This window comes from Peromyscus eremicus, chromosome 8a, assembly GCF_949786415.1.
Source record: "Peromyscus eremicus chromosome 8a, PerEre_H2_v1, whole genome shotgun sequence".
Taxonomy (NCBI): domain Eukaryota; kingdom Metazoa; phylum Chordata; class Mammalia; order Rodentia; family Cricetidae; genus Peromyscus; species Peromyscus eremicus.
Window position 1 is genome coordinate 26,952,551 of NC_081423.1, and position 23,603 is coordinate 26,976,153.

Sequence of the window (23,603 nt, forward strand, 5' to 3'; positions counted from 1 at the left end):
TAATACTTCAGAGGAAAATCGGTACCCTTTCATGGAGACCACATGGGAGGGTGAATTGGCTCATGTGGATTCTGCCTACCATCTAGGCATGTCCAATCTGAGACCCACTGACCTCCACACACGCGCAAACACACATAAATAAATAAATGTAATTTACCTTTAAAATTTGTTGAATAAACATGGAACCCACTGACATATCTTTATGTCACTACTTATTGTATACTACATAACATATATTGCTCTCATATAATATATTATATTATTATTTTATTAGTGTAACATTTATTATCATTGCAAATTATAAATTTATCAATTTATCATTCATGAGTCTCTGCATAGCTTCCTCAATGCCTTGTGGGTGAGCGTCACAGCTACTGGAAGGAAGACAGGTGCAGGTGAGATCATTATTATTCTTCCCACTTCTCGGGAGGTGAAATACAACTGATTCAGTTCACTGACTCGTCCAGGGTGGTGGGACCAGAACTGGACTTTGAAGGTGTGCGTGTCTGCGTTAAAACTCTAACTGTGAACTTCGCATCTCATGACAGCTGTTAGCCAGATGCTCCTACTGCATCTAGCAGCTGGAAGAAGCGAGCAGAGGAAGCAATGGACAGAAGCTAATGACGGGTACCCCTGGGTTTTCTTCTTGTTTTATCTTCTTGTTGTCTAAACGGAATCTCGCTACCTGTGTTGGGGGCTGAGACCATCCAGTGGGGCCCATCTCTCTCTCTCTCTGCATGATTTGAGGTAGATCTGCCAGTCAAGGGATGAGGAAAGAGTCATTCGTTGTCTGCAGAGGAGAGAGATGAGGGCTAGGACACAGAGTCACCTGTTCCCATGTGTGTGGACACTAACATCCAGTGAACACACAGAAGAGAAGGCACTGGACCCTCACCAATGCCGCCCAACACAGATACCTAGCCACTATCGGACACACCCAGTATATAATGCACTCTCCAGTTACATACTAAGCTCAGCCTTCACCATGTACACTTCACATGTGCATACTGGGGTCTGATGCGTGTTTGGGTGCATGACCTATGCACACACACACACACACACACACACACACACACACACTATTCGACATATACGTATAACTTGTAATCACTCTCCAGTACATGAACATTCAGTGTACATGGGAATGTTCTCTACTGACAGTCTCGGATCCACGGAGGGGTAGATGCCCGTGTGTACACACGGATGGTTCTGTAGATACTGGCAAACACACCAATAACCATGGCTCCTGTACTAAACCTCTGCTCTGACAGCCTCTACACACAGACATGCATCGACACACCCAAGTTGTCCCTGCCGCTGGAAGTCTTTCTGAAATCCGAATGGGAAAGAGCGCCAGCTGCTGGCCAGCGCACGTGACCGGGAAGGAAGGCGCTCCCGCCCATGACGGGATGGGAAAACTATGCCTGGGGCCCGCATCTCCCGGAGCAGCAGGCAGGACCCAGCACCGCCAGAGCTGGACCGTGGCGCGGGGTAGAGAGGGTGAGTGTCGTGCCCCGCAGGGCCGAGAGTGGGGCGAACTTGGAGGAACCCTGGATGTTGCAGGCGTGAAATGAGGTAGCAGAGAGCTCGCCCCGGGATGGGGATGGGCAGCTTCTGCCTCTCCCTCTCTGTCTTGGGCATTATAGCCCGAATTCAAACATTTCTAAAGAGCGTGTCATGTGCCAGGCTCTGACTGGTGGCTCACGGGTTAAGAAGGAAAAGAACTTTGTGGTTTACTGAGCACCTATTTGGTGCCAAGCCCTCGGGCCCAAAACTTGTGCGCTTTCGTTTCCATGACGATGAGTTATCGCTGTCTTCAAAGGAGAAACTGACTCAGTCACTTTAAGGACAGGCTCAGGGCTGCACAGATGGCAGAGGCACTTAACCCTTTGTGTCCGAGCTGATACCTGGATTAGGTTAGCATTGATTGGGCCCATTATCTCATTTGCTCTGGACATCCTTTAAATACATTAAAATGAGGGGAAGGGGTGGACTGAACTCAGGAAGATACAGTAAATGACGGTCAGAAAATGACATCAAGTTCTTCACAGTTCTCTTCACTCCCCTCCTTCCCAAACCTTGTCTGTTTAGTTTGAGACAGGGCCTCCTGCAGCCCAGTCTAGCCTCAAATTCACTAGTAGCTGAGGATGATCTTTGACTCCTGATCCTCCTGCTTCTGCCTGCTGGGTGCTGGGGTTGCAGGTATGTGCCACCATATCAGATTTATTCGGCCCTGGGGATCAAGCCCAAGGCTTTGTGCACTCTCTGCAAGCACTCCACCTGCAGAGTCGCATCCCCAGCTCCCAGGCCTCATTTTTATCTATCTTTTGTTCACATTCTCTATTCTCGATGCTCTCTGACCCACTGCAGGACTTTCACACGCAACCAAACTGTTACAGTGGCCGCTAGTGGCCTCCCAGCCCAGTCTCTCCTGTAACACAGGAAGGCCTCTCTGCATCCCGGTGTGGTGCTCCTCTGCTCTGTGACCATAAAAAAAACTGTTTGGTTTGCGACCTCTCAAGAGGTCCTTCCCTTAAACGACCATCTGCCAGAGATTGTCTACAGTAGACCAGCAGCACTAGTAAGGACAATGGCATTTAGCATTATGGTTTTATTTCTGCTCTCCCGTCTGCATGGACCTTCTTTGTTGTTATCGGGTTGCTACTTGCTTTCCACCACCAACTAACTCAGCTCCTCCACACATCTCTCTAGATATCACCCTGCCCTTCTTTCTCATTCAACTAGTATACCACATCCAAATGTGTGACGTCTTCTCAGATCCCAGCAGGGGCATCAGACTTGTTCCAGTAATGTATCAGTTGTTTGGGTGAATTTGAATTCTTTACACAAGTTCAAAGTTGTCTTTGAAGCTATTCTGCCACCATGAAGTCGTCAGCAAGTTACCCCCAAGAAAATCTGTGTGTGCGATTCCGTAGTTGATCTTGGGATGTAAAACCATAAGCAATACAAATGTGTGGTGCTGTTTTGATGAAAACGTAGAGTTTGTTCTTTCAAAAATGTTCAGTTGCACCGAGGTGTCTTCAATAAAGGAAACCGTTGGTTTTTTAAAGTAAAAAAAGAAAGAAAGAAAGAAAGAAAGAAAGAAAGAAAGAAAGAAAGAAAGGAGAAAGAAAGAAAGAAAGAAAGAAAGAAAGAAAGAAAGAAAGAAAATTTGTGTGTGTGTGTGTGTGTGTGTGTGTGTGTGTGTGTGTGTGTGTGTGTTTACATGCACTTGAGTAATGTAGAGGTCAGAGGACAATCTCAGGTGTTGTTCCTTAGGAGCTGTCCATCCTTACCCACCCCGAGTCAGGGTCTCACACAGGCTTGGAGTTCACCAAATAGGCTAGGCTGGCTGGCCAGGGAGTCTCAGAGATCTGCCTGTCTCTGCTTCTCCAGGGATGAAATTACAAGCACATTCCACCATGCTGGGCATCTCTTTCGTCTTGAGAATATTGTCTCAAGTGGCCAGGAAGCCACTTTTTTTCTCTGCATTCCTTCCTGTCTGGTCCTGACCCTTCTGACTGAGCATCTTTTCTATAATCTGGTACTGATGCTTCCTGCTCCCCGGTGTTCCCTAAGGGGTATCGGACTGATGCACATACTTCCCCACCTTTTTCCTGCCAGTCAGAGCCCTGAAAACCACATTTATCTCCAGGAGAGGAACCCTGCACAAATTGAATTGCTCAGTTAATCCCCTTCTATTCTAGGTCCAGTTTTGGAAGCAATTCTATGCCAAGCTTTATCTAAAGCCAGTGGTCCTCCTCCAGATGTGTCCTCTTCCGTAACTGGCTTATTTCCCTGCACACATGCTCAGTCATGCAGATATCACTAGCCTGTTAGGGTCTCTCCTGCTAGCAGAGGGGCTAAGATGGGAAACCAAGACCTCTGGGCCTGGCATCGGCAGGCCTGATTCCCCAGATATGCTTGACATGGGAAAATGGTTTTCCATTTTTCTGAGCTGTGTTTTGTCTTCTGCAAAGTGGAGATGCCAAAACCGGGCTCTCAGGACTGTGAAGAGAAGTACAGGGTCTGCGGGATGCCAAGTCCCCCAGAAAATCGAGCGATTTCCCCTCTCTTTCTCGCTCTCTGCATGTCCACGTGTCTGAGTGTGGGCATACCCAGGCGACAGCGTGCATGCAGAGGGCACAGGACAATCTCAGGGGTCGGCCCCGCCTTCCACCTTGTTAGAGGCTCGGTCTCATGTTTGCTTCTGGCTGTCCTGGGAATGTCCAAGGAGTCCTGTGTCTCCACCTCCTGTCTTACCATAGGAGCACCAGGATTGCAGGCTCACACTACTGTCTCAAGGCTTTATGTGAGTTCTAGGGATGTGGACTCAGGCTTCCACACAGCACAGAAAGTGCTCTACTCACGGAGTCATCGCCCCAGCCCTAGAAATTTTTATTTGAACATGAAAATTACCTTAAAATTAGAAAGTACAGTGTAATGCCGACTCTGGTGGCACATACCTGTAATCCCTACACTTGGGAGACAGAGGCGAGTTTGGGGATTTTTCCTAAGATACATGAGACACTGTCAAAAAAATAAATAAATAAAAGTAGAGATATGCAGGCTGGGCATGTTGGCACACACCCACAATCCCAAAACTTGGGTAGCAAATGCAGGAGGATTACTGACAAGCTCCAGGCCAGCTGACTCTATCTACATAGTCACTTCAGGCTAGCCTGGGCTTCACAAGGAGACCCTGTCTCAAAAAAAAAAAAAAATGTAGTACAATCTGAGGTCCACGTGAGGGCAAATGATTAGCAAACAGCAAGCTCATAGCTTTTTGTATGTATCTGTGTGGTGTCTGTGCATGTGTGTATGGTGTGTGTTCACATGTATGTTAATGTGTATGCATCAGAAGCCAGAAGTGAACGTCAGGTGTCTACCTCTATGGTGTCCCACCTCCAGCCAGGCTTCAGGGACCCACCTGTCCCCAAACCTCCAGCACTGAGGGAGCAAGTGCACATCACCACACCTGGCTTTTATGTGGATGCTGGGGATCTAGCCTCGGGTCTTCATGCTTGTGCAGCAATGCACTTTACCCCCAGAGCCATCTCCCCAGCCTCCAGCCGATGACTCTCGCCGAGATGGAATTTCCTCGGTGACCAAGTTATTTCCCACTGCTTTTCGGCCTCATCAGCTTACATGTTGTCATCTTAAAGAAACTGATCACTAGGTTTGCCGCTGACAACCTCCTTTAGAGTACAGCGTGTCTGGAGAGTAAGGTCTAGAGGATTGTGCTTGAATGTAGGTATGTGTACCATTTGTATGCTATGCCAAGGGAGGCCAGAAGAGGGAGTCGGAGCCCTGAAATGCTAACTACGGAGGGCTGCCATGTGGGTGTTGCCAACCTGAGTTCAATTCCCCAAACCCTCATGGTAGAAGGAAAGAACATACTCCTGGGAGTTGTCCACTAACCTCCACATGGACTCTGTGATATACTTTGGTATGTGCAAACACACACACACACATATACACAAACATACAATCAATCAATCAGTATACATTAATAAATAATACTAAAATTTGAGTCACAAATGTGAAAAACCTCACAGGGTTTCAAAAATTAGTGTTAAGTATTGTGAAATATGGGACTGGAGAGATAGCTCAGCAGTTAAGAGGACTGACTGCTGTCCCAGAGGATTCAGGTTCAATACCCAGCACACAGTGGTTCACATTGTCTATACTCCAGTTCTGATGTATCTGTATCCCTCTTCTGGCCTCCACAAGCACCAGACACACACATGGTGCAAACACATACATGCAAGCGAAACACCCATACACATAAAATAAATTTAAAATACATTTTAAAAATATGTTTCAAAGATTGTAAAGTGTCTCACTAATGATTTCTTTGTAGATTACATGTTCAAATGACATGATACATTGACCTAAATAACATTGACATTAATTCCACCTGCTTCTTTTTACCTTTTTCATGTGACCATGAGATCATTTTAAATGGCATATATGACTTGTGTCCTTTTCCTATTGGACAACGCTGTCCAGTTATTCCCCCCTTCAATACAGGTCTGCCATGCCAAGGCTGACTGACCCTTTGGAGACATGGAGACAGAAGAACAAACACCCTCAGATCTCTTCCCCTACTCCCCACATCCCACTCAGCAACTGCATCCTTCTCCTTGGCCCTCCAGGTGGTACAACAGCCACAGGCAAGGGGGAGCTTGCTGGCTTCCATGTCAATTACCAGAGCCTGGCTCCGCCCCCCCTACCCCCCACCCCACCCCCACCCCTGTAGCCGCCTGTTCAGATGAGGCTCAGATCTGAAGCAGCCTGGGCCAGAGGGCTGCCCTACACTGCCCACCATGTTGAATGTTATGTTTGTTGATTTTGAAGGTCCTGAAGTATATATAGGTGAAAATAGAATCCTTCAATATTAATCTCAGGACTGACTTCCTGTGTGCCGTCAGAAATGCTTGCCGAGACAAGCGCAGCCAGATCCTAGCTCCTGAGACCTCTCATTAGGTCATAATTTATCTTTAGACCTCTGTTCCTAGGCAGAGCCAAGAATGGGGAGGGAGAAAAAAGGGGGGGGGAGAATTAAAATATTTCTCAGCAAGAAGACCCCATGCTTTTCAACTCTCTGTCTTCACTTTGAAATCCTTTGTCTCTCTCTTCTGGGCAGTGCAGTGTTTCCCAGTGGGCCCCAAACTTGAGATCCCAGAAAAGCGGGTGTCCTGAGAGATCCGTAGGAGCTGCAGCCAGCCCCTCTCTTCCAGGCCACCTCAGCACTTCGAGAAACTGGGAGAGGACTGCTTCTAATTTGCTTCCTGGAATTGGGGAAGGCAGGGTGTTTTCCATTAGAGAATGAATTCTCACTGCCATCAAAGCAGATTTTTCAGCAGTCTTCAGCCATCTGCAAGCAAGCTCTCTTTAACCCCAGCCACCCGCCCGTCCCTTCTAAAGCCACACACAGGAGAATTGCCCTGTTGGAGCCGATCCGGAGGTCCTCTTCCGCTGAGAATGAGGCCAGGCATCACTCCGGGGTCTCCTGGTGGCGGTGGGGCAGTGAGCCTCAACTGAACTGCAGTTTTAGAACACGGGTCTCTACATTCTCAGTAGCTAAGTGTGGCTCTGTCAACCACAGATGCATCAGAATCATGTTGGTATTTGATGGATTAGGAGTGACCATTGCATCCAAAGCCACTTAATTCACATTGAACATACACTGTATATGGCACTGTACTAGGCTCCAGTGTTACAGAGAGGGACAGGCAGGGCTCCCACTTCCCCAGATCTCCCAGTAGGAAGAGACAGAGGTGAATCATGACCACAACTGGGTGATGTGAGTTGAAAGGCACGCAGGACAGGGCAGCCCAAGAGCATCGTGGGTCAGATACCTTACTTAGACTGTGGGCAGGGCTCCCCAAGGAGATGAGACTAGACCTGAGGCTTCCAGGATGAGGCGGGCAGCTGAGAGAACTTCTGGGGATCAGGTTAGGAATGGAGGGGGGCGGGTAGTCAACTGCAATGTTTAGAGTGTCCAAGGCTCCACGTTTAGAAGTGTAATCTCATTCTTGACACAGACTCTGTAGGTTAAAAAATGGCATTGTGTCCATGAAATAGTTAAGAAAACACGTGACTGGTTTTCCCAGGGCTCTTTACCACCGAGGAAAGAACTGTTTAGTTTAGTTGAGATCTTCAGATCGTCAAGCGGAGACTGGTCAGCACCTGGACCTCACAGCCACACTCAGAGGCCCAGACAAGCATTCCTGGCATTTGCAACCTACAGACCACATTCCAGAAAAATACAGGCAAGGCCAGTGTCCCCACCTCTGCCCCTTCTCATGTCACAGTCTTGGCAGAAGGACCCCAGGATGACTGTGGCTTATAATAAGCTTTGGTTTTACTCAATCACTGGGCAAGCCTCAATGAAACATCTCACTATTAGGATAAGAATTTATACTGTATCAAGCTGATAATAGAAAAATAAATTAATTAATAAAAAAAACTGAAGAAAAAAAAATGAGCCAGAGGCTGTGTCCTGGGAAGTATGGAGGGAGAAGGCTCTTGCCCTACTGTGGGCTGCAGGCTGGAGCCATGGGCTCCCAGGGCTTTCCTGGAACATGTGTATTCATAAATCACTAGCTACTTTCCTGAGAAGCCAGAAGCCCAGGACTGAACAGATTAAAACCAGACTTCAGAACACATCCAAGTTTAACACCTCATGAATCCATTTCTGGGATTTAACTATCGTTATTTTTCCCTTTAGCAAGAAGACTCTATGAAGCCTTTCTTCCCATCCCATACCCAGAAAGAACAATTTAGATGACAGTGTTTAAAAAGGTAAGGGGGCGGTGATGGTTAATTTCTTTCTTTTTTCTGACCAATTGAACCTCTCTTTGTGGAACTTTTGCTGTATGTGTAGTATTCTGCAAGCTCAGCCCCAGAGACAGGGACAGAAAGACAGACCTTTGTCTGAGCAATCCGAAGGACAGTTTCTGTCTGGACCAGACACGAAAAAAATGGGTGGAAGAGAGAAAAATTGCTTGAATTAGTGGTTTCCATGTCCTCTGGCTCTTAGATCCCTTTTTCTCTCCCCACAGACTCTCTGAGTCTCCAACATGTATTAAGTAGCTATTATTTTTAAGGTGTGTGTGTGTGTGTGTGTGTGTGTGTGTGTGTGTGTGTGTACACCTCATATATGAGGGTACTCTCAGATGCCAGATGAGGATGTCAGATCCCCTGCAATTACAGATGATTGTGAGCTGCCCAGTATAGATGCTGGGAATTGAACCCATGTCCTTTGGAAGATCAGAAGGCACTCTTAACCACTGCGCCATCTCTCCAGCCCCAAAGTAGCTAGTTCTTAAATATCTGAATATGCTTGAAAGTTTGTAAACAGGTGGCCAGCTGCGGTCCTGTGCTGATGGGATTTGGGAATGGCAGGGGTGATAAAGCCAACACCGACAAGTGGTTGCCAAAGCAAGGGAAGAAGCGAAGAGCCAGGACTGAACTGGGAGCTGTCTCAAGGAGGGGGTCAGGGAATGCCTGCAAGAAAGACCGAAAGTTGAGCCCGGGGACAAGGTACTAAGTTAGGAGCAGAGGGGCTGGACCCTGTCTCGGGCCAACAAGCAAAGGAAGGGAGGGGCAGAGGCTGGGGTGAGGCTGAGGCCCGGTCATTTAGGGCCTCGTGGAGTCTGTTAGGGGTCCCTGTGTTTGCGGCCTGCAGCCAAAAGCTACTGGACCAGCTTGAAGAATGAGGTGTCTGCTGCACGGTTTTCAACTCTGGCTGCGGCATATGGAAAAGGCTGGAAGTCGTGGCGTATGCACAGGAATGGAGGGTGTTGAAAGTCCACGTGAGGAATGAATAACGGGATGAGGGGGGCTTTGCAAACCCCAACCCTAACGTCTTGGCTAGGATCCTAGCTAGACCCCACACCATGAACACTCAAGAGGGGTTTGCGGTGGGAGTCAGGGCCCTGAATGATCCTTTCCATTGAAGCAGACACTTTTCAAAGAAAAGGGGATATTTTGTTGTTTTGTTCTCTCTCTCTCTCTCTCTCTCTCTCTCTCTCTCTCTCTCTCTCTCTCTCTCTCCTTCTCTCCCCCGCCCCGTGTGTGTGTGTGTGTGTGTGTGTGTGTGTGTGTGTGTGTGTGTAATTTTATTTTATGTATATTGGTATTCTACCTGCATGATATGTTTGTGTGAGGGTATAGGATCCCCTGGAAATGGAGTTACAGACAGTTGTGAGCTGCCATGTGGGTGCTGGAAATTGAACCCGGGTCCTCTAGAAGAATAGCCAGTGCTCTTAACCACTGAGCAAACTCTCCAGCCCCCTTTTTTGTGTGCCTTTGAAACAAGTTTCCATGTAGCCAAAGCTGGCCTTGAACTTGCTATGTAGCTAAGGATAACTTTGAACTCCTGATCCTTCTGCCTCCACCTGAGCGCTGTGATTACAGGTGTGCACCACCACACCCCAGAGGACAAGAGGTTTTCCTCAAGCATCTGATTACCAAAGTATCCTGAGAAAGCAGAAATATCACTTAGCCGTTTTCAGGGTCATGTGGTATGCATGTGTATAAAGCTGTAAAATAGAACACAACATATCAAAGAATGCTATGTGTGGCTTTGGCATGTGCTTCAAGGTCTCTTCTATAATCTGGGATGCTAGGAAAAACATCTCAGCAATGCTGACAGCATGGGAAGCATTTTTATATCAGGGCAGCCAATGCCAAGTTCAAACAGAACTTCTGCCACTAACTAGTTGTGTAAACACGAGCAAATTGCCTCTCTAGGAGGAAGTTACGGAAGGGAGAAAGGCAGTGTGGGGTGAGCGTGGTCACTAGCAATAGTTGGCCACCGGTAAAGCCTACTCCCTGGGTATGACAGTGGGCAAACAACTTCACCGCTTAGAGCCTTGGTTTCTTCCTTTGAAAACTAGGGTGACTTTTGCCTTTGTCGGGCATATTGTACCTTTCCGATAACGCAATGCAGGTAAAGAGCTTCATGCAGACCCTAGAACATTGCGGGTGCTTAATAATGCCAGTTTGTCTCTGCCTCAGTATCATCTGTAACTGAAGGAGTTGGAGTTGACACCCTCCCCAGGTTGGTTCTATGTTTATGTAAAAGGCTGTGGGAGAGTTAATCCATCTAGATGATCAGAGGCTTGCTATCTTCTAAGCATGCTGCTCCCATCCCGTTTTCTCATCAGGGCCATCATGTGGGTGGTGGTGTGAGTGTGGAGCTCACGGGGGAGCAGAGCTATTTGGAGTCTTGTTTTTCTTGGAGGTGCCTAGGAAGCAAGGAAACTCTCCTCTCCCTTGAGCTCTGGAAGCAAATCTAGTCCTCTGCCTTTCTTTCCAAAGCTATTCCTGGCTCCAGCTGCAGGAATGTCTCTGGGGCTGTAGGAACCTTCAGGCTCCAGTTCTAGAAAAAAAAATAAAACTAAAACATCTCCCTGTGTGTCCCAGAGCAGCCCGCCCCTTAGGCTCTGGGGCCTGCCCAGGCAGCTGTCACTGAGAGGCCATTGACCCCTCTCTGTCAGAGAACATTAGACAGGAAAGAGCAAGTGCCCCCCCCCCCAGGCCCTGTGGATGTACTTTGGGGCAGAATAGAGAACACTGTGATAGATATGTCCCTGTGCCCACTCCGGTCTGTTTCTTTGCTGTGACTTTAGCTGTTCTTGGAGTTCCCATCTACTTGTAAAAGTCACTCCGCCTCCCTCCCTTCTCCCTTCCTCCACCTTCCCTCCCTTCTCCCACCCTCCCTCCCTTTCTCACTAATCTGAAATGTTTATAGGTCACAAATTTCCAGATCATTTTAAAACTGCTTGGAAAATTAATTTCCATTCTGTAAGACTTCCAGGTCTGTTTCGGCTCCTAAATAACAGGGCTGGGGAATGTTGCTCAATGGCCGAGCACTTGTCTAGAACACATGAGGCCCAGGGTTCAATCCCTAACTCAGGGGAAAAAAATCCAAATTACACCAGCCCATTTTTCACAACTCTCATCTCGTTTAGCAGGAGGAGGAAAGAGAAAAAAGGGACCTAAGGTGTGCCATTTTTCCAGAAGCATCTGTCACTGGTGTGATACTAACACACACGATTTATTATGCTAAGCAAGCCTGGTATAAGAAGTACAATCAACTAGGCAGTAGTGGTCATGCCTTTAATCCCAGCACTTGGGAGGCAGAGGCAGGCAGATCTCTGTGAGTTCAAGGCCAGCCTGGGCTACAGAGTGAGTTCCAGGAAAAGGCGCAAAGCTACACAGAGAAACCCTGTCTCAAAAAAACAAAAAACAAAACAAAACAAAAGAAGTACAATCAAGTATGGTCACCAATGTTTGAGTCCCTCTGTCCCTTTATAAACAAACCCCAGTCAGTGAGGGGAGCTCGGGCTAGCCTGAGAAACTTAGTGAGACCTTGTCTCAGAAGAAAACGTAAGAAGGGAGCTGGAGGTGCAGCCTAGTGGTAGAGCACTTATCCGGTATGGGTGAAGCCATGGGTTCACTCTCTAGTACTGAAAAAAGATCTCCGGACCTTGTTCCAAGGGGAACATCCAAAGACAGCCCAAAAGCCTTTGCAGTTATCAGCATCAAGACCAAAGCAGGGTGGGAAGCAAAGGGGGTAGGGGAGGGGCTGGGGGGCAGGTAGTAGGTTCTTTCTGCGTTTCAGCTGCTTGGATGAATGACAGCCTAATGGTTAATGGCTTGCTCTCAAGACCCTGCAAAGTGTATCTGAGCACAGGATTCAACCTTAAGATACACAGACACTGCTGGTTGGTGGTGGTACACACCTTTAATCCCAGCACTTGGGAGGCAGAAGCAGGCGGATCTCTGAGTTCAAGGCCAGCCTGGTTGGTCTACAAATCAAATTCCAGGACAACCAGGGCTACACAGAGAAACTCTGTCTTGGAAAAAAAATATATATATATATATGATGATACTGTCTAGATTAGTGTTCCTTAACCTTCCGAATGCTACAACCCATTAATACAGTTGCTCATGTTATGGTGATGCCCAACCATAAAAATATTTCCATTGCTACTTCATAACTGTAATTTTGCTACTGTTATGAATTGTAATATAAATATCTATGTTTTTCTAAGGTCTTAGGCAACCCCTGTGAAAAGGCTGTTCAACCCACCACCACCCCCACTGGGGTTACGACCCCCAGGTTGAGAACCGCTTGTCTAGATGCATGTTTGTGATGCAGGGAAGAGAGACAGACAGAATTGCAATTGCACCCATGCCTCCTTCTCCTGAGGCCTTTGGACTGACCAGTAGCGTGTCAGAACCACGTCCACCCTCGTCTGCCATGGCTCTTTTGTCGCCCGCAGGTGACCACCATGATCTCCTGGGTGCTCTTGGCCTGTGCCCTGCCGTGTGCTGCTGACCCGCTGCTTGGCGCCTTTGCTCGGAGGGACTTCCAGAAAGGTGGCCCTCAACTCGTCTGCAGTCTGCCTGGTCCCCAAGGCCCCCCTGGCCCCCCAGGAGCACCAGGATCCTCAGGAATGGTGGGAAGAATGGGTTTTCCTGGTAAAGATGGCCAAGATGGCCAGGACGGAGACCGGGGGGACACTGGAGAAGAAGGTAAGAGACCTATACCTGCCCTCTTGTCCACCCAGAGTTGACAACGTCTGTCGTGAGGGATGATTCAGAGCTCCTAAAACTAATACCCATCGATACCTCTTCATTACCAAATGGAAGAGAACAGACGGAGACTCTCAGTCCCGTGTTCCTGCCTCTGCGGAGGATTTCAATTGCTAAGTGGGAGGGTGAGCAAGCCTGTGAGCTGTTATTCCAAGTGTCTGGTTTGTAGGTGACAGCAGCCAAACTAACAGGCCTGAATAAGAAGATTACTTGACTCATGACTGCGAAGACTAAAAGCTGAGCTTTAGGAATGGCTTGACCCAGAGTTTGAACTCTTTGTATCGGGGCTTGTCTTCTTCCTGTGTGTTGATTTCATGCCCCCAGAAGCTGGATGTTCCGAAATAGCACCTGATGCATTCAGGTCTCCCTTTCTATGGCTTCATCTATACCCATTTTTCACCTTTTTTAAGGGAGATGTGGTACCATTTGCCTAGGTTGGATCCTATGCCACCCCTGGATGCTTTTGAGTGGGGAGTGAAAGTACTTGGTCATTGTAATTGACAGCTCCATGGGGACCCACCCAGAGCAGTGATCCGTAGGGGATCAGAGTGACACATTTTCACAGTAGACAGTAGGGGATCAGGTAGGCAAGAGACAGATTGGATACCCTCTTCAGGTTCCTTCCACTTTGATATTCCTTCTAGCTATGACTTTTCCCCTCTGCTCTTTATCAGCATCCTCAAATGTACATCTGAAACATAGGGAAATTATAGCAGTTTCTTTCTCAGTGCTAGCAAGTAAACCCCAGATCTTGTGCAGGTTAAGTGTATGCTCCACCCTGCCAGCCCCACGATAACTTTTACTTACATGGTGTTTTAACACTGACAAGACATTTTGAGTAAGTCATTCATCAGATCATCAATACTGTCCCATCCTGTAAAGCAAATGTACTTGTTATTCCACGTTTCAAATGAGGAGACGAAGAGTCAGGGTAGCAAGGTTGAGATGAGCATGTCATAGCTGCTAGCGCTTAAACTCTGGGGACAACCCTGAATACTAATTTTGATGAGTGTCTTAACCTCCCCTAATGGCAGTGTCCCCATATCTACAACAGTGGTGCCAACAGTACCTACCTCACCAGAGCGGGAGGTAAGAACTGTATGAAGCTCTAGTCTTGAAGTCCTTGTTACAGTGTTACTCACCCCAACCTGATTGCTGAACTTAGATTCCAAACCCAAGGTGTTTCCTATCACACAAAACCAACTCCTCCAAGTGCACCTCTTCCTAGGAGAAGACCTCAACATTAATGGAAATGCTTGGACCCAAGGAGGTCCTGCAGGGTGCCAGGCACTGGATGGCATCATCCTGTATCCTTTGACCCCATGGCATATTAGGGTCAAGCAGGGCCAGCCAGAGCCTTCCTGGAGATGTGCCTGTGGGTTCTGTGGGAGATGGTTTCTGTCAACCTCTCTCCATCAGGAGCAAAGAGAGAGCAGGCTGGGGACTCTTTAGGTGATCTCTCCTGCCAGAGGTCAAGCGACCGAAAAAGAAGGCAGTGTTGAGAGGTAGAGAGGGAGCAGCCAGATGTGTGTAACCCGATCAAATCCAGGTCACCTTCGGACCGCAGCAGGACAACGTCTAGCCACGCCGCACTGCTGTGGATATTGCTCTGTATAAATAAAATGCCGATTGGCCAGTAGCCAGGCAGGAAGTATAGGCAGGAGAAGCAGAGAAGAAAATTCTGGGAACAGGAAGGCTGAGTCAGGAGTCGCTGCCAGCCGCCATGAGTACAAACATGTAAGACACTGGTAAGCCATGAGCCATGTGGCAAGGTCTATATTTATAGAAATGGGTTAATTTAAGATAGAAGAACTAGATAACAAGAAGCCTGCCACAGCCATACAGTTTGTAAGCAATATAAGTCTCTGTGTGTTTACTCGGTTGGGTCTGAGCGGCTGCGGGACTGGTGGATGAGAGAGATTTGTCCTGACCATGGGCCAGGCGGGACTGGAGAAAACTTCAGCTACACCCCACAACTGACAAACACAAACCCATCTCTAGAAAGGTCTCAGGAAGGAAAGTTGATGTTTCCTGAAGCCTTTCAGAAGGTAATGAAGGAGGCGGATCACACAGCCCGAGTTGGAAGTTCCTGCCAGCTTCCTTAACCGCATCCCTGGGAAAGAATGCCTAGCCAAAGTGGTCGTCTCCGTTCTTCCTGTTCCCTCAGCCCCATCTCCTAGCTTTTGTTCATCTTAGTTTTTAAAATTTCACTATTTATATGTGCCTATGTATGTGTGAGTGCTCATGTATATGCATGAGCGCTTGTGCGTGTGTGTGTGTGTGTGTGTGTGTGTGTGTGTGTGTGTGTGTATGTTCCTATGCATGTGAGTGCCCATGGAGGCCAGATGAGGACACTGAGGTACTTGGAACTAGAGTTACAGGTGTTGATGGACTTTTCTTTGGGCTGCCGGCTCACAAAAAAATGAGACTTTTTTGTTTTGTTTTGTTTTTCGAGACAGGGTTTCTCTGTGTAGCTTTGCGCCTTTCCTGGAACTCACTTGGTAGCCCAGGCTGGCCTCGAACTCACAGAGATCCGCCTGGCTCTGCCTCCCGAGTGCTGGGATTAAAGGCGTGCGCCACCACCGCCCAGCCGAGACTTATTTTTAATTCACAGAGACTTATTAATTATGAAAGCTCAGCCTTAGCTTAGGCTTGTTACTAACGAGTTCTTATAACTTAAATTAACCTGTATCTTTTAATCCACATTCTTTTTTTTTTTTTTTTGGTTTTTCAAGACAGAGTTTCTCTGTGTAGCTTTGCGCCTTTCCTGGAACTCGCTTTGGAGACCAGGCTGGCCTTGAACTCACAGAGATCGCCTGCCTCTGCCTCCCAAGTGCTGGGTTTAAAGGCGTGCGCCGCCGCCGCCGCCGCCGCCGCCGCCGCCGCCGCCGCCGCCGCCGCCGCCGCCGCCGCCACCACCACCACCACCACCACCACCACCACCTGGCTTAATCCACATTCTTTTACATGGCTCAGTTACCTTTATTCTGTACTGCTCTTCCTGCTTCCTCTCCATTGGCTGGCAACTCCACCTTCTTCCCAGCACTCTCTCTGCTCCAAAAGTCCTGTCTTGCTATTGGTCATTCAGTTTTTGTTGATGGTTTTTTTTTTCTTTTCTTTCTTTTCTTTCTCTCTTTTTTTTTTGTTTGTTTTTGGTTTTTCGAGACAGGGTTTCTCTGTGTAGTTTTTGTGCCTGTCCTGGATCTCGATGTAGCCCAGGCTGGCCTCAAACTCACAGAGATCCGCCTGGCTCTGCCTCCTGAGTGCTGAGATTAAAGGTGTGTGCCACACTGGGCTGGCCATTCATTTTTTTTTTATTAAACCAATCAGAGTGACACATTTTCACAGTGTACAAAAAGATCATTCCACAACAGACAGGTGGTTGCGAGCTGCCCAATGTGGGTGCTGAGACCCAAACTCTGGTCCTCTGCAAGTGCTCTTGACGGCTAAACCATCTCCCCAGCCCTTAATTTCCACTGTTATCAAGGTCTTGACTAGTTTTATTTGCATTTTCTCTCCATTTGTCATTTATCTTCTTTTGGTGTTAAGCGTGTGCTCTACCACTGACCCACATGTCCTGCCCTCAATTCATTTATTAATTGTACATGTAAACGGCTTTGTATATTAGTTGTATAAGTAAATGCACCTTGTATTTTTAGATACCTAGAGAAAAGTCGGGAAGGGTGCACACCTGGATGATGTACACTTGTGTCTAGAAAGCAAGAGGGAGATGAGAAGTGTTTAAGGAGGACTCCTCATGTATCGTGCCATTTGAATTTATCACCATGACACTGTATCTGTGTCCCACTCATACCATTTAAAAATGGTTCCTGGCAGGAGAGATGTTTCCATGCTTGAGAACACTGGTTGCTCTTCCTGAGAATCCGAGTTTGGTTCTCAGAACCCATGTGGCGGCTAACATCCATCTGTAACTCCAGTTCCAGGAGATCCGATGCCTTTTTCTAGCCTTAGGCACCACATAGGCTCCAGGCACACAGGTGGTACACAGACCTACATGCAAGCAAAGCATTCATAAACATAAAATAAACATTTTGAAAAATGGCTCCTGAAAATTAGATATTCAATCAGAAAATGCTATTTGGAAATCTATTTCCCAATTAATTAAAGTAATAAAAGTTTAAATATATGACAGTAAACTCAGAACTAAAAATATAGTGTGTTTTAGGGTCCTCTAGGGGAACATATATTACTGTCTTAGTCACTGTTCTATTGCTGTGAAGAGGCACCATGACCAAATGTGCTGGCTAGTTTTATGTCAACTTGACACAAGCTAAAGTCATCTGAGAGGAGGAAACCTCAATTCAGAAAATTCCTCCGTAAGATAGGGTTGTAAGGAAGTCTGTAAGGCATTTTCTTAATTAGTGATTGATGGGGGAGGGCCCAGCCCACTGTGGGTGGTGCCATCCCTGGGCTGGTGGTCCTGGGTCTATAAGAAAGCAGGCTGAGCAAGCCATGTGGATGGAGCAAGCCAGTCAGCAGGACTCCTCCACGGCCTGTGCATCAGCTCCTGCCTCCAGGGTCCTGCCCTGTTTGAGTTCCTCTTCCTTCAGTGCTGTGGAAGTATAAGCCAAATAACCCCTTTTCTCCCCAAGTTACTTTGTCATGCTGTTTCATTGCAGCAATAGAAAGCTTAACTAAGATACCAAGGTAACTCTTCTTAAAAAAAAAAAAAAAAAAAAAAAAAAAAAAAGCATTTAATTGGGGGTGTTCCAGTTTCGGAGAGTTAGTCCATTATCATCACAGCAGGGAGCATGGGCAGGAGGTGTGGTGCTGGAGAAGCAGTCAACAGCTCTACATTCGGATCCACAAACAGAGAGAGAGCCACTGGGGCTGGAGTGGGCTTTTGAAACCTCAAAGCCGTCCCTAGTAACACTGCTCCTCCCACAAGGCCACATCTTCTAACCCTTCCCTGACAGCTCATCACCTGGAGACTAAGCATGAAAATATATGAGCCTAGGGGGGCCATTCTCGTTCAAACCACCACATTGCCCTCTCTGGCTCCCATAGGCTTAGAGCCATATCATAATGCAGAATGAATTCAGCCCAACTTGAAAAGTCCCTATAGTCTATCAGTTTTAAGACTGTTTAAAAGTCCAGAGTCTGCTGTGAGACTCCAGGCCATCTCTTAACTGTAACTCCCTGTAAAATCAAAATCAAAAGCACACTACATATTTCCAACATGCAGTGGCACACGGAATATACATTCCCATGCCAAAGTGAAGGAAGGGGAGCACAGTGAGGAAATACTGGACCAAAGCAAGAACAGAACCCAGCATGGCAAACTCCAAATTTTTCATCTCCATGTCTGATGTCAAAGTGTTCTCCAACGCCTTCCAACTTTGTTGACTGCAGCCATTAAAAACAGGATTTTTTGATAGGCTTACATGATACGGGCTGGACAGTCATGACCATATGCATGACGGAAAGGCTGATAACTCAGTAGCTGCTCAGTCCACGAGGCTGCATACCTCAGCAGTCCCAGTCTGCAATGAAGGCCTGGAGGATTCCTGGAGGGCCGCAAGTCCTCAGTCCACACTGGACGGCTAGAGGGGCTGGTAATGTCAGCAAAGGGTGGCTGCAGCAATAGGAACAGGGTGGATGCTCTCACCAGCTGAGAATAAAAGCAGACAGACAGAAGAAGCAGCAACCTCTCCCTCACATCTCTTTCTGTCTGGGACACAGCCAGGAGGTGCTGTCCACTCGAGGACAGTGTCCTCCTCATTCACTTTACTCCTTCCCTCGCAGACCTGCCCGGTGGCATGTCTCGTAACTGATTCAGATCCAATCGGGTTGACAACCAAGATTAGCATCACACAGTGAAATGCCTACATACTACATAGAAGAAACAAAGTACCTTGTCAGGAGGAAAAAACTAAAAAGTCTCCCCCACCCCCACTTCAGTATATGTGACCATCGTTGCCCTGTGTCCGGCGATGCTCAGATGTTCATTAGCGCCAGCCCCTCTCAGAACCAAGGCCTTTGATGGGCGTTTGACATGCCTTCTACAACCCTGCCACTCTGCCAGTGCACAGCTGTGTTAAGATAGAACCCCAACCCCCTTCCATACCTGTTTTGCTTAAAATGGGTTGAAGAGCCAGGCCTGATGGCTCTACTGGAATCCCAGCATGTGAGAGGTAGGAGAAGAGTCAGCAGAATAAGGCCAGCCTTGGCTTTGCAGCATGTTCACACCAGCCACAGGCCATGTGAGACCATCTCAAATGCAATACATAAAATTTTGTGTTCAAGAGTCTATAAGTACAAATGTTTCCTATGGAATCACGGGCCCAAAATATGCTGTTTGTAAGGAAAATGTGTATTTTATGAAATATCAGTCTTAAAAACCAAGAGGTGTTCTCTGAGTAAATATTTGGGGATGTTCTGCAGGGTTTATCAGCTGACGTTTAACATTTAGACGGTGTTTGCCAGGCACTGTCCTGTGCACTGAGAGAACCCAGGCACTGCTGGCACTGTTGTTCTCTTGTCACCTGGAAGTTTCTGGCACCCACTGCTGTTTCGGCTCCGTGGACTTCACAGTGGTCTTTACGTAGCATGTAAATCCACCTCCTTCTTCTTGTTTTCCTGAAACAGTCTCATGTAGCCCAGGCTGGCCTCAAACTCACTATGTAAGATGATCTCGAACTCCTGATTCCCTCCTCCCTCTCACACTCACACACTGTGCTAGGAACACAGGAGTACACCACCACGTCTAGTTTTATGCAGCATTGAGGATTGAACCCCGTGAGTTCACACATGCTAGGCAAGCACTCTACCACCTGAGCTACAACCCCAGCCCAAAATCAGTCTGCTGCCCTGATTCCCAGGGCTTCTGAAAGGCGTCGCAATCCTGGTTTTCCTGAAGAGACCAGGAGAAGCACCTCTGGTCAAGCCTTCGGCGTTTGTCCCCTCCTGTGTGCCCCAAAGCCCTCTCACTCTCCCCAGCCACGGGCCCTGCCCAGGTTTTACAGGTCCCTTATAAAACCAGCTGTTCTGTCTTCCAGGTCCACCTGGCCGGACAGGTAACCGTGGAAAGCAAGGACCAAAGGGCAAAGCTGGGGCCATTGGGCGGGCTGGCCCTCGAGGACCCAAGGGGGTCAGCGGTACCCCAGGGAAGCATGGCACACCAGGCAAGAAGGGACCTAAAGGCAAGAAAGGGGAACCTGGGCTGCCAGGCCCCTGCAGCTGCGGTAGTAGCCGGGCCAAGTCGGCCTTTTCGGTGGCGGTGACCAAGAGCTATCCACGGGAACGACTGCCCATCAAGTTTGACAAGATTCTGATGAATGAGGGTGGCCACTACAATGCATCCAGTGGCAAGTTCGTCTGCAGCGTGCCGGGGATCTACTACTTCACCTATGACATAACGTTGGCCAACAAACACCTGGCCATCGGCCTGGTACACAACGGCCAGTACCGTATTCGGACTTTCGATGCCAACACCGGCAACCACGACGTGGCCTCGGGCTCCACCATCCTAGCTCTCAAAGAGGGTGACGAAGTCTGGCTGCAGATCTTCTACTCAGAGCAGAATGGACTCTTCTACGACCCTTACTGGACCGACAGCCTCTTCACAGGCTTCCTCATCTATGCTGACCAAGGAGACCCCAATGAGGTATAGACACGCTGGAGATGAGTTTCTGGAGATGGGTGCTGATGGAGGAAGACCTCTGGACTGGGGCTGGGGTCTGGCAGTCTTGGGAGTTTCTCTCCCCAGGCTGGCCTCCTCTGTTGCTGCTTTAAAAAAAGAAAACATTAAATCCAAGCTTTTGTTTCATTATTTATCTGTTTGCTCACTAATTATCTGTCGAGTAACAGGCACTGGGCTCTGTGAGTTACATACACCAATGGTCAAGACAGAGTTCCTATCCTCATGGGAAATACAGTTCGCAAATAAACAGAAAACAATATAATTATTCTACCACATGGAAACAGGCTTAGGGAGGTAGCTGAAATATTTATCTTTTTTTTTTTTTTAAATTTGGAGCTGAGGACCAAACCCAGGGCCTTGCACTTGCTAGACAAGCACTCTACCACTGAGCTAAATCCCCAGCCCCGAAATATTTATCTTAATTTAGAGTTCATCACTTAGGTCTACTTATACACAGGCATACTTTTTTTTTTTTTTTTTTTTTTTTTTTTTGGTTTTTTGAGACAGGGTTTCTCTGTGTAGGTTTGCGCCTTTTGATGCCTGTCCTGGAACTTGCTTTGTAGACCAGGCTGGCCTCAAACACACAGAGATCTGCCTGCCTCTGCCTCCCGAGTGCAGGCATACTTTTTAAGTGGAAAGCTTACAGATTTCGACTTACATACATACCCTGTCCTGTCGCACAGCTCAGGAACAAACCGGTACCCATTCCCACCCCTGTCTGCTACAGCTCTCTGGGACTCCTTCAAGCCAGAGCAGATGCTCCTCCGCTTGCTTACATTAGGATTATGTCTGAAACACAGTGAGTTTAAAATATTGTTCAGTTAAAGATACATTCAACAGAGCACGTCAGGGTCTAGCCACACAGCACGTGTTAGAGCAATTGTTACCCCTGATGGGTTGCCCACTGCCAATGCCCTGCATTGCGACAGCCACTGTCCTATACATCCTGATAATAATTTTTTTTTGAGACAGTCTCACATTCAGCCTAAACTGGCTTTGAACTCAATGCAATCCTCCTGCCTCAGCCGGAGGGAAAAGATCAAAACTCCAGGTAGTTTCTACTGAATGTGTATTAGTTTTTGCACCATCATAAAATCAAAACTTCATCGGTCAAAGCATTGTAAGTTAGAAACCATGTGTGCACGGAAAAGCTGGGCACTGAAGCAGGACACAGGGCAATGGGAAAACTTGAAGGGATTGTTCCCAAGCAAACGACCTACCTGCAGGTACAAATGCCCTCTCTGCTCAGGCAAGAGCTGGGCACACTTGAGGCCAGAAGAATTGGGATGTTGGGAGGATGAGACTCTTGAGACTAGGAGATCACACAGACCCTCACAGGCATAGCCAAGCTCCTTCCACTTAAGAAAACAGATTTACCGTGAGTATAGTAGCTTATACCTGTAATTCCAGCATTCACTCGGCTGAGGCAGGAGGATTGCATTGAGTTCAAAGCCAGTTTAGGCTGAATGTGAGACTGTCTCAAAAAAAAATTATTATCAGGATGCAGATGGAGTGTAGCATTAAAATGGGGGCAATTTCCCCCCGAAACAGGGTTTCTTTGTGTAGCCATGGCTGTCCTGGAACTTGCTCTGTAAACCAGGCTGGCCTCAAACCACAGAGATCTGCCTACCTCTGCCTCCTGAGTGCCAGGATTAAAGGCATATGCCACCACTGCCCAGTGGGGATAACCTTGAACCTTCTCAGAACGTGAGTACTGTCCTTCAAGAACCTGGGCATTTTAATTGTCCCACTGCTCAGTCAGTGATGTGGAGCAGGATATCCCTGCATGCCTGCTGACAGGAATGAATAGCACTGAGGTAAGTCTACCCTGGTCCAACTGTTGTCAGTGTGCAGGGCCTCCATGCAAGAGGCTGGTGTAGGCCCCAGGATCAATTGCTGGAGCTTCCTGATAGAGCCTCAACTCTCAAGCAGTTGGCTCTCACTGCCCCCTGGTGGATACTCATGGAAAAGCAAGTACCCCTGGGTTGGTCCTGGGGAGTGTTAAGTTAATAAAAGTTAATAAAACAGAATTTACTTAATTGTCCTCACTGAGTCACAAATGGTATGTGAATAGGAACGGTCTAGAAACCGGGCAGGACTCTGTGGCCCATACAGATCAACATGTGGTCAAGGATCCTGTCCAGGGCCCTCATAGATGGGTCAGCCTCTGAGATGGAGCGGCACCCCCATTTGTAAACAGGTTTTTTTCCTTTCCTTTCTTTAAAAAATTGTTTTACCAGACATGATGGTGAGCACCTTTAATCTTAGAACTCAGGAGGCAGAAGCAGGTGGATCTCCATGAATCTAAGGACAGCCGCTGAGCTAACATAACAAATTCCAAGCCTGCTAGGGCTACACAGTGAGACCCTAATCCTTCATCCTAACCCTGGCTGCTTCTTGAGGGACTGGTGAACCAGGGACTGACTTTGGGTCTTCCCATTATGTAGGCACTAAAGAAGAAGCAGAACAGTGCATCTTTGTGCCATAAAAATGGTCTTTGGTCCAAAGGTCTTCTCTCATTCAGTACACTCTTTGACGGGCAGCTACCCCTCTGGAGAAGCTTGGAGGACCCCAACTCTGATCAGGACATTGCAGGGAGCTTCCAGCCCAGATGGACAGACAGACAGATGTTGGGTTTCTCCTGATGAATGCATGTTGTACTCCATGTACTAGGCCTCTTCCTGTGCAGGATTATGATCAAGATTATGACAGGAGAGAATGAGACATCTATCTCACACACAAAGTTTAAATGAAAAAAAAAGCTCAATACTCAATACCGAAAATATTTTAATACAGAATGTTAATAAATCAAAAACAAAGAGAA

General features: G+C 47.6%; 1 protein-coding gene across 1 annotated transcript; it reads left to right on the forward strand.

Moving 5' to 3' along the window:
* Window positions 1-1,394: 1,394 nt before the first annotated feature.
* Window positions 1,395-20,888, forward strand: C1qtnf2 (C1q and TNF related 2). The gene is made up of 4 exons (XM_059269261.1): window positions 1,395-1,500; window positions 8,237-8,310; window positions 12,804-13,056; window positions 20,136-20,888. The coding sequence occupies exons 2-4, from the start codon at window positions 8,293-8,295 to the stop codon at window positions 20,747-20,749; spliced, it is 885 nt and encodes a 294-aa protein (XP_059125244.1). The 5' UTR covers window positions 1,395-1,500; window positions 8,237-8,292; the 3' UTR covers window positions 20,750-20,888.
* Window positions 20,889-23,603: the final 2,715 nt, after the last annotated feature.